Source organism: Gorilla gorilla, chromosome 16 (genome assembly GCF_029281585.2).
Source record: "Gorilla gorilla gorilla isolate KB3781 chromosome 16, NHGRI_mGorGor1-v2.1_pri, whole genome shotgun sequence".
In the NCBI taxonomy this organism is placed as follows: Eukaryota; Metazoa; Chordata; class Mammalia; order Primates; family Hominidae; genus Gorilla; species Gorilla gorilla.
In genome coordinates this window covers 49,083,151-49,096,010 of record NC_073240.2, presented here as the reverse complement: position 1 = coordinate 49,096,010, position 12,860 = coordinate 49,083,151, and the positions used below count along the sequence as shown (strand labels likewise).

Here is a 12,860-nt window from a genome sequence, read left to right as displayed (position 1 = left end):
AGATGGAAAACATTATAGCACAAAAGCCAGGAGAAAAAAATTAAAGTAAAACCTGGGAAGTTCGCAACAGAACAGTTCTCTTAATACTAAGTTCTTGTAATTGCCCTCAAAGTCAGGTCTATGTTACCATAGACAGGCAGGCCCCTTGTTCGGTGTCTTAAGGAACACATAGAAACAGCTTTGCCTCATTCCCAGAGCTCAGATTTCACCATTGCCTCTCTTTATATGTCACCATCCTCTCTAGCTCTTCTTTTTCAAAGATAAAATAGGGGCTTCAAACAGATACAGGTTTGAATCCCAGCTGTACCAATGACTAGCCTTGTGAATCTTGGGTAAGCCCCCATTTTACCAGTTGTAAAATGGGGACAATGATAATACTCTCCTCATAGGGTAGCTGGGATGATAAATGCTATGTGTGAACAAGAAGCATAATAGATGGCACATAATAAGTGCTCAAATATTTTTTTTTTTTTTTTTTTTTTTTTTTGTTGAGACGGAGTCTCGCTCTTTCGCCCAGGCTGGAGTGCAGTGGCGTGATCTCGGCTCACTGCAAGCTCCGCCTCCCGGATTCACGTAAGTGCTCAAATATTTTAACTATGTTGCTACTAAAGTATTAAGTTCTACTAGGAGGGAATATACATTAATAGTGAATACTCAGGAGTTAGTATTTCTGATCTGGAGATTTAAAATGTCCATAAAGAAGAAAAGGGGCATAAAAAGGAAGGCTAAAGGCACCAAGAGATAACCTTTTGTGCTACAATTTTGCATAGGATGCACTCTCCTCGCAGTTTTATTTTTTAATGCTTCATTATCATAGAGTATACATAATCAGATAGTAGCTCTGTGTCTTATACAAACACTTGATCTCTAGTTTTTTCTTCGTCCTCCTCTTCTCCTACAACATACCAGAATGGTTGCATCAGAAAATTCACCTAATCCACTCATATTCTTTCCTGTTTTGATGTAGACAGTAATGAACCAGCAAACGGAATATGAATCGATCAGGCAATAGCCCTTAAGAATTCTTTTTTCTGTCTGCTGAACCTACTCTCAGAAATACCCTGATGCCGCTCATGTACCTTGGAGACTTCATGCTGCCAGAGAAAACTGGACAACCACAACTGGGTTTTCACTGTTGTACACTGATCAGTTCTTGCTGATCTTTTTCATTCTCCATCATGACTTTTTAAAATGCTTACTAGTTTCTTCTCATTCTCAGTTAAACCATTCCTCTCTTGCTTTTAGAAGTAAACCATTGCTCCAGCTTAACAGAAAGAATTGAGACTATTGTGCATCATCATCTTCAATTTACCACTCTACTCTCAAAAATCCACATATCCCATCATCAATCCTCACCTCCTTTGCTCCAATTTTAGATGAAGTGTTTTCTTTAATTTTTTAAATTTTTAAAATTTTTTTATGCTTCAGGCCAACTCTTCCATTCATGCCTTTCCCTCAATTTTCTGTTCCTCCTGGATCTTACTCCATGGGTCGCCCCTTTCTTTGCCTACATCTTCAATTTTTTCACTCTCTTGTGCCATTTCCTCAGTCTGGGAACATGATTTGATCTCCCAGAGATCTATAGGTTCCCCACAGTAAGCCTGCTCAATCTCATTCCTCTTGTTACCATCCAAGCTTCTCAGAAGGGTTGGCTACATCCATATTCTCTGCTTGTTCATCTGATAGTCTCTCCTCAACCCACTGCAATCTCGATTCTGATAACCCTGCTTTACAGAAATTGCTCTCACTAAGATTACCTATGTCATGCCAATTCCATTTGATTCATGATCTTACTGTACATTTCTGCTGCATTTGGCAATGTTGATTATTCTCCCCATTTTGAGCACTGTACTCCCATGGTTTACCTGACCCCAGACTTCTGGTTTCTTCACCTTTCTGACCTCTCCTTCTCTTCTTTGGGGCCTTTTTCCTACACTTTGGAGTCCTTGGCTACATGCAGTCTTTGAGTTCTATTTTCTAGGATGGTGGTTTGAATCCACATTAGCCATGAGGTCTCCTGTATTAGTCCGCCCAGGCTGCCATAACAAGTGTCACAGACAGGGTGTCATAAACAATAAAAATTTATTTCCTCACAATTCTGGAGGCTGGAAGTCCAAGGTCAAGGCATCGGCAGGATTGATTTTATTCTGAGGCCTCATTCCTTGGCTTGAAGATAGCTGCCTTTTCACCTTGTCTTCACATGATCACCCCTCAGTCTGTATCCTAATGTCTTCTTATAAGGACACCAGTAATATTGGATTAGGGCCCACCCAAATAACCTAATTTTACCTTAATTACCTCTTTAAAGACCCTGTCTCCAAATACAGTCACATTCCGAGGTCCTGGGGGTTAGCACTTCAACATATGAATTTGGTGGGGGAGACACAGTTCAGCCCATAACATCTCCTAAATCTGTATTTCCAGCTCAGATTTCTCTTTTATGATGAGGACTGTCTAACTGCCTATTAGACATTTCCCGTAGGATTTCTCACAGGAGATTTTTTGAAATTGAGCCAGGCATCTCCTCATTAAATCTATACTTCCTCTTGCATTTCCCATTTCCATTGGCTCATCCAGTCAGCCAGGGAGTTTTTCTTTACTCCTCCCTTTCCCATATCCCACACATTCAATCAACTCCCAAACGCTGCTCTTCGTACCTGCGAAATACTTTTCAATTCTCTTCTTTTCTCTCCATCCCTACTGAGGCTGCCCTAGTTCAAGCTGTCACCTTGTCTTGTTTGATTATTGTAGAACTCTTTGATTTGTCTATTTCCATTCTAGTCCTGAGTCCATGCCCCATATAACCGAAAGAGCATGAGATCTAAAACCCAAGTTTGACCACGTTATTCCCTCATTTGAATCTCTCTGATGGTTCCTCATTACCTACAGAATGTGATCCATCTTTTTAATATGGCAAATGAGGCTTTTACAGTCTAGATCCTCCTTATAGTGGCAGCCTCATATTTTACTATTGTCGGCTTCCTACTTTTCAATTCAGTAACATGAATCTGCTTTTGGTTGTCTACATATTCCATTCCTCTCTATTCTCATGTCCTCACCTTTACAAATGCTTTCCTCTTTGTCAGGAATGCATTCTCCAAACTGTCTCCTTACTTTTCTCTCCCTCAACTTTGTCTGGTTAACTCCTACTCATCCAATGCATCTCAAATCAAAGGTAATTTTTGCCAGAATGCCTTTTTGGAGTGAGTTAGGTGCCCCTTCTTTCTTTCCCATAATTCCTTATTTATACCTATTATAATGCTAATAATTGATCTACTTCCCTTACTAGGTTGTGTGTCTCTTGAGGGCATGACAGAATTTATTAATCTTAGTCTACCCAGCACCACTTGCACGTACACTATGCCTGGTACATAACAGGCACCAGAAAAGCATTGTTTTTTCTTAATGTTGTGTTGTAAGTGGACTCTGTCGTGAAGCTCAGAGGAAGAGGTAAATCATGAATTCATGTCTTGTGCTAATTTTTCAGTAAGTATATCAATATGTTCTTTATTTCATACACAAAAGAGTATGTTTAAATTCTAAGACTAAGCAAGTATACCAAATTCTCTACAGGGAAAAAACAAAGAGTCACTCATCTGAATTAGTGTTTCTGCCTCTGACTTAGATTAGTGATTCACAGCATGATACATTCAGGCTCATTTCCATGTTAGCTACAAACCAGTTCATAGACTCTCAAAAGCAAAATACGTGTTTTTCCAAGGAAAGAATTAATCTTCATTTTCTGAAACATCTTGCAGAAATTAATTTGGCAGGTTATTTTACCGAAGGTGTTTATTTTCCTTGATGCTGGCTTTGTGGTTTTGTGATAAGAAAAATAATTGATGACTACCTTGAATTCCTCTATATTTCTGGTTAGCAGGGCAAAGGCTACTTGTCTTAGCATTGGAGAAAATACTGGGGGAACTATATGCACTACGAGTAGCACTAGAATGTAAGCTCCACTGTCAAGGAGTTTTGTCTATATTGTGCCCTGCTGTATCCCATAACAATGTCAGGCACAAAGTAGGTGCTCAATAAATACTTGTTGGTTGAATAAAGAAAGTACATACCTTGCACCTGAAGAACCTGAGAGATGTCAAATCCTTGGCTGATTCTGACTATAACCACGCCAATCTCAAAATCAAATGCATCACTGAAAGAGGAAGCAAAGCAGTCAGCGTTTTAAATGGCTCTTTTAATCCTCAAGCTTTGGACTAGTATTACACTTGCTTCTAGGATTTTGATATAATGAAACTATTAAAATCCACCTTAGAATATAGCCAAGAGCTGATGCATTTGTTTGTTTGTTTGTTCTTCCCCTATGCCTTTTTAAAGTATATTTTGGGTAGAGGTAACTAAATTATTCACTTTAGCCAATTTGTTCAAATAATACTATAAATCAGAATTTTGATTAAGAGCTTGTTGCATCTTTTAAAAATAATCAAATCTTTTATACAGTGAGCAAAACAATCACTGGTATATTTAGATCAGAGAGTTTACAGACTGCAAAGACTCTTTGAAATGATTAGCCACCACCCCCAACCTGGCCGCCTCCCAGAAGGACTCCTGTAACATTTCTGACATCAAGTTCATGGTTAGAAATGTCTCCAGTTCCTCTATAGAATTTTCAGAATTGACTCTAAACCGGTCATTTGGAGCAATGCTTTTTCATGGCAACTCTACATACTGGCGCTTGTGTTTTCTCTGTATTCAACCCAAAGGAATTAGATTACCTAGAAGAGAAATAAAGTCTGTCTTTCTTTTATCTCTGTTTGAAGAGATTAAAGTTTAAGAGATAAATGTTTTCTCTGGTGCTAAATATGGAAGCAAGTCAATTAATACTTTGAGTCATTTAAATTTTTTTCATTGGGAGGTCCTTTGTTTATACTTCTATGGATCTAAAACTTAACGACTTCTTGCCATTAGGTCATCCTACCCCAGAAACAATTGTCCCACCATATGCAAACGGTTTCCAATGGCCTAGGTAAATCTGAATTTTCATTTGGTATACATAAGTTTGGTGCAATATGAATATCCACTCAAAATCCAAACCATAAGTAATCTTAACAGAATAGGTCTATTCTGGCACAAGCTGTCACAAAGTAAATTCCTCATAAACAAATCTTGTTTCTGATTGTCCTCAATTATAAAAAGTAGACAATGTGCTCCACAAAAAAATTTGGATTCTATGTTAGGTAGAATAATGCACCGTCAAAGTATCCTAATTCCTGGAACCTGTGAATGTACTTCCTTACATGGCAAAAGGGACTTGGCAGATGTGATTCGGTTAAGGACTTTGAGATGGGGAGATTATCCTAGATTACCTGGATGGGACAAGAGTAATCACAAGAGTACTTAAAAGTGAAATTAGGAGGCATAAAAGGAGGTCACAGTAATGTGGTGTGAGAGGAACTTGACCAGCCATCGCTGGCTTTGAAGATTGAGAAAGGCATTCCTGAGCCACACCCACATGAGGGGAGCTTCTGGAAGCTGGAAAAGGCAAGGTCAGAAATGTATCCTAGAGCCTCCGGAAGGGAATGCAGCCTGGCCCACACGTGCCAGACTAATCGACAGAACTGTAAGATAATCAAGTGTAGGTTTTTTTTTTTTTTTTTTTTTTTTTGACAGTCTGGCTCTGCCACACAGGCTGGAGCGCAGTGGTGTGATATTGGCTCACTGCAACCTCCGTCTCCCAGGTTCAAGCAATTCTGCCTCAACCTGCTGAGTAGCTGGAATTACAGGTGTGCACCACCACGCCAGGCTAATGTTTGTATTTTTAGTAGAGGTTGGGTTTCATCATCTTGACCAGGTTTGTCTCAAACTCGTGACCTCAAGTGATCTGCCCACCTTGGCCTCCCAAAGTGCTGGGATTATAGGTGTGAGCCACTGCGCCCAGCCTAAAGTATTGTTTTAAGCCACTAAATTTGAGGTAATTTGTTATTGGCAGCCATTGAAAACTAATATATACAAATTCTAATTAAAATTAAACCATACTTGGCTGGGCAAGATGGCTCATGTCTGTAATCCAAACACTCTGGGAGGCCAAGGCGGTGGATCACCTGAGGTCAGGAGTTCAAGACTAACCTGGCCAACATGGTGAAACCCCATCTCTACTAAGAAATATAAAAATTAGCTGGGCATGGTGGTGTGCACCTGTAGTCCTGCTTACTTGGTAGGCTGAGACAGGAGAGTCGCTTGAACCTGGGAGCTGGAGGTTGCAGTGAGCCAAGATAGCGCCACTGCACTTCAGCCTGGGCAACAGAGCGAGACTCTGTCTTAAAAAACAAACAAACAAACAAACAAAAAACTAAACCATACTTAAGAATATTACAGACATTTAAAATCTTTTATTCAAAGAAAAATGGTAAAATACTATAGTCTTATAATAATACACCTGTGTTAACAATAATACTGTGATTTAAGTCATAAAGCCACAAAAATTGGAAAGGGAAATGTAATATGGATACATGATTGTCATTATTAGCCCCATTGCTGTGCTAGAAAAGTCATTTAACTTTACCAGTCCAGCTAGGTTTTATACTAGTACACATCTGGGTCACCCTAATATTGAACTTTATTACCAAGGAGATCTATTATTAATTTGTCATAAAAGCCAGAAGCCTCCTTGGTTCAGTATTACTGGGTTTGATTATTTTGCTCCCTTTGGATTTCTAGAATGTTTGGGATGGTAGAGAGATTGGAAGATAGTCCAAGGTAATTCTGTATCAAATAATGGACTATTTCATTGAAGATTTACACGTTACTTCCTATTTGCTCTTTTCCCCCCCCCCCATCCCTTTTGTTCCCCAAGGTGAAGATGAAATTTTACTGAAGAATCTGGGTAACAGAGGACAGATCTGGTCAATTTCCAAGAATGTCTGATCAGCAACTGACTATGATTCTAAATATATCAAAATACTGTTTGCTGAGGCTGGTAAAATTCTGATCCCGATCACCTGGTTTAGCCTTAACTTACTGAACTTATAACACCAGCAGGAGCCAGATGACAGTACGCGGCACCCAGGCTTTATACGTTTGGGAAGCACAATGCACTTAATATATAGGTTCCTCACATTAGAAAGACTGTTGAGTGAATTTCTGTTTGTTCAGTAATGTCTGTACGTTCAGAAGATAAAAGTTATTTTCTTGTGCTTCCTTTCAGTAGAACTAAGAATGCTTTTGTTAATATGTTGCATAAATCTGCTCAATATAATGATAAATGTTATGATTATAATAACAAGGGGTAGAAGAAATAGCCTGCTTTAAGAAGTGTTAAGCGTATACTTGTTTTCCTTGGATAGGATGAACTTTGAAGTGCAGCTGTATCTCTCAGGGTATGTCATGTACCCTGTAGTCTGAAATCAAAGTGAAGCCAGATCCCAGACACAGGAAACCTTCCATTTCCAGAGATGTTGACACAAAAGATGGCTTTTGGGCATAGCTAACATTGCCGCTCTGGAGTCTGATTAAGTATTTTCAAGCCTAGAAGAAATGCTGAACTTTCTTTTCTTTTTTTTTTTTTTGAGGCAGAGTTTTAATCTTGTTGCCCAGGCTGGAGTGCAGTGGCACAATCTCAGCTCACTGCAACCTTCACCTCCCAGGTTCAAGTAATTCTCCTGCCTCGGCCTCCCAAGTAGGCGCCCACCACCATGCCCAGCTAATTTTTGTATTTTTAGTAGAGACGGGGTTTCACCATGTTGGCCAGGCTGGTCTGGAACTCCTGACCTCAGGTAATCCACCCGCCTTGGCCTCCCAAAATGCTGGGATTACAGGGGTGAGCCACCAGGCCTGGTTGAAAGCTCAACTTTCTACAGTGTTTCTCTCTGTATGTGTAGAATTTGTTTTCTCTTATTCAAAGGAAGAAACCAAGCCAGGTAATACTTGGAGTATATATGTATATATATAATACTCCAAATATTACATATTATATACTCCAAGTATTATGTGTGTGTGTATATATATATATATATATATACTCTAAGTATTATATATTATATACTCCAAAACTGTGTGTGTGTGTATATATATATACAATTTTGGAGTATATAATGTTATAATACTTATGTGTGTATATATATATACACACACACATACACACATAAGTATATATTATATACTCCACAATTGTGTGTATGTATATATATATATGAATAATATATATATACTTGGAGTATATAATATATATATAAAATACTTTGGAGTATGTAATATATAATATATATAGTATAAAATATGTAATACTTGTTTTGGAGTATATAATATATAGAGAAAGCATAGCGTTATAGTCATGAGTTTCAACTTTGAATTTGGATAGTCCTGGGTTGGAATTCCAGCTCTGTCACTAAATGCTGAGATTTTTCAGCATGCTACTTAATTTTTAATGTCTTTGTCTCCACTTGTGGAATGGGAAAAAATATTAGTACTTCCTTCGAAATCTTCTTATGAGAATTAAATGAGATAATACATGTTAAAGACATTAGCCTGCGGCCTGCTAGTCCTTTAAGATCTATCATTATTACTTACATCCTAAGTCTCCTCAAATATTTAGCTATTAGAGGTTATGTACCACCGGAAACTCACATTCTGTGCACAAGCCAATGATGCTCCACCTGGTAGCAGAAGCACCTGGCATATGGGAGCCTCTTAGCAGAGGGAGATATAGGGCTCTGGGATAGTGAACGAATTATCAGAGGCTCAGAAGAAGACAATGACTGAATTGGAGACAGCAGCCAACCCAAGATTCCAGGTGTTTTGAAAGAAGAATTTCTCCTTGCTTAGCTGTGCTTTACTTTTAATCTTGTAAATAGATTTTAAGGTTGTAACTCTGAACATTTACTTTTTTCTCTGACACTGGTGTTTCTCTCACCCTGCCTCCTCTGACACTCTGATTCCCTCAAACTCTATTATTGGTGGTGTTTTTTTCACATTGGAAAAGAAGTCAGAGTACCAGGGGAATGTACTCTTCTCAGGCAATTGAATCTGACACAACAGTGTTATGTGCAGTACAAGTTACGTACTGCCCTGCTTAGTGCTTTATAAACAAGAACACATCTTGAAAGCCATCACTTACTGTATGATTCCCACGTAGTTCTCAATCTCTGTCAAGGGAGCTTTCCTCCAGTTTTTCTTATATCCAATCACCAGAGTGTTTGGTTTCATTCTTCCTAAGCCTGAGGCCTAAACAGAGGACATAAAAACGTGGGCAATCCTTACCGTACTGGGAAACTACCATCACAAATGAAAAATAATGTCTAAAGGAGCACTGAAGTAATGTTCTGAAGATTCTGAAGATTAGATTACATTTTAGTGCATGTCCTTCATGCCCGTACCCAAGCATAAAATGGAAAGATTAATTCTAAATCATCCCAGCTATAAATGGATTTTAGGTGACAGAAATGTAGCTTTTCTAAATTAGCAGTCATTTGCATTTCTTCTGACACAGTCATTAAAATGGTTCAATAATTTAAAATCAAGTGAGGGTCAGCTTAACTGTTGGTATGCATGTTGTAACTTAGTGGTTCAAAGCTCATTTCCACCTGTTATATCCATAATGTCATTAGCAATAAAATCCATGTTTGGAAAATTCTTATGTACAAGGATCACTGAAATCTCTATTTATGTTATTTATTGAAGAGTGACTGAATTATGTTTCCAAAACCTAATTCTTTTATGTGACAGTATCATTAATAGCCATCTTCCATATCAGAAGTGTTGTTTCCCTTCATTAGATGACAGCATACAGCTTCCAGTTAATCAAATTTAATTCAACAATATTACTAAGCACCTATGAATTGCATAGTGCTATGTCTTGTCCTTTTGCCATGGTTCTCCTGTGCTTCACTTTTTATGTGAAGAAATTCATATGAATGTATGCATGTTCAAATTTTCTACCATTTCTTCTGGATTCTAATAATTCTTTTTCATACTTGTGTCTTTTCTTTCCCTGCTCTTATTTTATGTCCATATTCCCATTCCTAGTTGAAAATATTATTTTACAAATCTTCTATGATAATTTTATAATAAATGACTAATAGTGACAACATATTTAACCAAAGAGCTATTGAAAACTAACTTGGTACTGAAAGAAAAATCAGCATCTTGCAATAACACCTATTTCCATGGTTTAGCAAATTAATAACAGATGAAAAGAGGCTCATTGTGGGTAATAGGTTTTGCAGAAATTGTTTCTCTGTATGTGCATCTACTTTGCAAGTGTTCTTAAGGGAAATTAGGCACAGGATTGCATCAAATACTCTTAAGCTCCAAAATATTACCAATTAAGCTTAACCAATATTTTTTCTTTCCTGCCTGCATGCGCATCTGAGTTACCTGGATGCAGTTCTGACTTCTGACACTCTGAAATACAGTAACTCTGAAAGCCAAATGCACCATTTCATATATATATAATTAGGGTTTTCAACCATATTAAACCCAAAATGCTCGGAAAGCCAAGCTCTACAATTTCTGAGGGTCTCTTGGATTGTTTTAAGGATTCTTTGTCACTCTAAATTATGAAGATCAGAACTAGGGAAAGATTTTATGTACTTACTATAGCAGAGATGAAGGAAAAAGGAAAAAATAAGGGAGAAAAGATGTGAGAACTATGGGATTTAAGGTTGAGCTGTAGAGATTATTACATTTTATTCAACATTCTGGAAATAATTCAGGAGGATAGGGAGATTTTACGCCCAGGTCACCATGCATTAATTTAGTTGGTCTAGCAGCTGCCCTAACACCATTTGCAAAAGAAAAAAGGAAAAGAATGCCTGACTTGAGCATTGCTATATGCAGTATGAGATATAAAAATAGTTTGAAGTTTCAATAGGATCCTGAATGTCGTCAACCACCAGAACAAATTTGCATTTCAATAAGTACGGGGGCAGAATGTATGCTGGTGGCCAAAGGCAACCTCATTTTCCATTTCCAGTGTATCATTCATAGTTCATTGTAATAGAACTTCTCTGCTTTTGTTCTAGCTTTGCCTATACCCAGGAATTCAAAATAATCCCTTAACCATCTGCACTGATCTCTGATGCTTGGCTGCCTAACTACAGCCGTTCACTTCGGGAGCCTTATTAACATGGAGCACTAATTGTCTTTTGCCTCTGTGCTCATTCCCTCAATGCAGCCTTACCTGAAGAAGACTTCGGACACCATCCCTGAAACAGTCTGCCGCCACTGCAGCATAAAAAGCCTTGATTTTGTTCTTTATAAGCCAGGCCTGTTTTTTCGCCATGCCACTGTTCATCTCCTTAACACACAGTTTGCGCGGTCCCTGTGTGACACAATGAAATATTGGTTAGAACCCTGCTATTATATATCACATTGCTGTTGTTTTCTAAAGGACAAAAATAGCCAGCAATGCCCCATTGAGTTAAGAAATGGGAAAGAGGGAAAAACACCTCACTGAACAGGGTTCCGCAGATTCAGCCTTTTGGAGATGACCTGTGGTATTCACACCATTCATTTTCTACCCAAAACATCTAGACTGATTAACATCTGCTTAATTTACTGCCTGACACTGAATGAAAGGAAGAGCTGAGGGCAACATGACACAAGGAAAATACTGAAAATGTGATTGAAGAGGCTTAGGATAAATACACAATCAACCTTTGACTCATTAGCGAGAGCCACTTTCAGGAACACCAAAGAAATCTCAGCTGGAGCCTAATTTCAAGAAATGGACAGAGCTCCATGGGAGGTAGAACATGGTGACCTGCAAATCCTGCCATGAACTGCACATCTTGTCAATTTTGTTTGGCTGATGCATTGCTTTATTGTGTGGCAAAAATACCCTTATACCACTTTTCCCTGTGTAATGTTGCCACACTTCCATTCAAATACATTAACATTTCCTTGTCATTCAATGAATTTGGTGGGAACAAAGGTTTACATACCTATGACCTAAGAAGAGTGGAAGAGATTAAGAGGGAAGAAGACAGGTGTTGTGACGGTTGATAAGGCATTTTATAATTTCAAGATTTAGTTCTGGAAACACATTTTTTAATGAAAAATTCTATTTTTATTTCTCCTTCCTTAAATGTCCAAGCTAGTTCTTTTCTTCTCATGATGTAATTCAATCCAAAAGTTATTTCTGATTATCTGCCATATGTCTGACAGGGTATAAATCCATTTTCCCAGGAAATTCTTTTAATTTATAGAGAGATTTGTATTTTGTTGAGATGGCTTAGATTTTACATGAATCACTTGGGATCTTGATAAAATGCAGCCTTGTAGGTATTGAAGCAGGGCTCAAGATTTTGCATTTCTAACAAACTCCTGGAGGCAACAGATGCTGCTGCTCCTTAGACAGACCACACTTGGAGTCACGGTCTTAAAGGGTCTTAGATTGGAGAGAAAGGACATTGGGATGCATGAAAAAAAAAAAAAAGCCCAGGCTTTGCGGTCAGACAAAACAGGTCTCAGATCTAAGCCTGAGGAGGTAATTCCTTATCTCTGAGCTTTTATATCTTATTCTGAAAATAAGGATAAACTCTTGCTCCTGCAAGGTTGCTTTAAGTAGTAATAATAAAGTACCTAGTGCAATGTCATCAAAGCCCCGGATGTGATTTTACCACTGTGCTTGCAGGAACACTGAACTGTGAGTCAGAATGTTGGGTTGAGATCTGGCACTGACTGGCTGACAGCCTGGGTCTGCCATTTGTCCTCTCTTGAGGTATGTTCTACATTGATAAAACTCAGGCAATTGCCTAGGTCATCACTGCCCAATATGATAGCCTGTATATCCATGCTGCTATTGAACATTTGAAATGTGGCTGGTTCACATTGAGATATGCTGGATGCATAAACTACACACTGGATTTCAACGTCCTACTACAAAAAAGAATGTAAAATATCTC

At 38.3% G+C, this 12,860-nt stretch overlaps 1 protein-coding gene and 1 long non-coding RNA gene across 2 annotated transcripts in view; one reads left to right on the top strand and one right to left on the bottom strand.

Annotated features, from left to right (window-relative positions):
- SLC12A1 (solute carrier family 12 member 1) overlaps nucleotides 1-12,860 on the bottom strand; it is a 111,785-nt gene that overhangs the window by 25,106 nt on the left and 73,819 nt on the right. Inside the window, exons 18-20 of the mRNA XM_055364185.2 lie at nucleotides 11,135-11,275; nucleotides 9,071-9,177; nucleotides 4,071-4,153 (exon numbers count right to left, since the gene is read on the bottom strand). Coding sequence (XP_055220160.2) covers nucleotides 4,071-4,153; nucleotides 9,071-9,177; nucleotides 11,135-11,275 — 331 coding nt within the window. The remainder of the gene's footprint in view (nucleotides 1-4,070; nucleotides 4,154-9,070; nucleotides 9,178-11,134; nucleotides 11,276-12,860) is intronic.
- LOC129527266 (uncharacterized) overlaps nucleotides 1-12,860 on the top strand; it is a 57,528-nt gene that overhangs the window by 11,207 nt on the left and 33,461 nt on the right. The window contains exon 3 of the long non-coding RNA XR_008672241.2: nucleotides 12,590-12,676. This is a non-coding gene — a long non-coding RNA (uncharacterized lncRNA). The remainder of the gene's footprint in view (nucleotides 1-12,589; nucleotides 12,677-12,860) is intronic.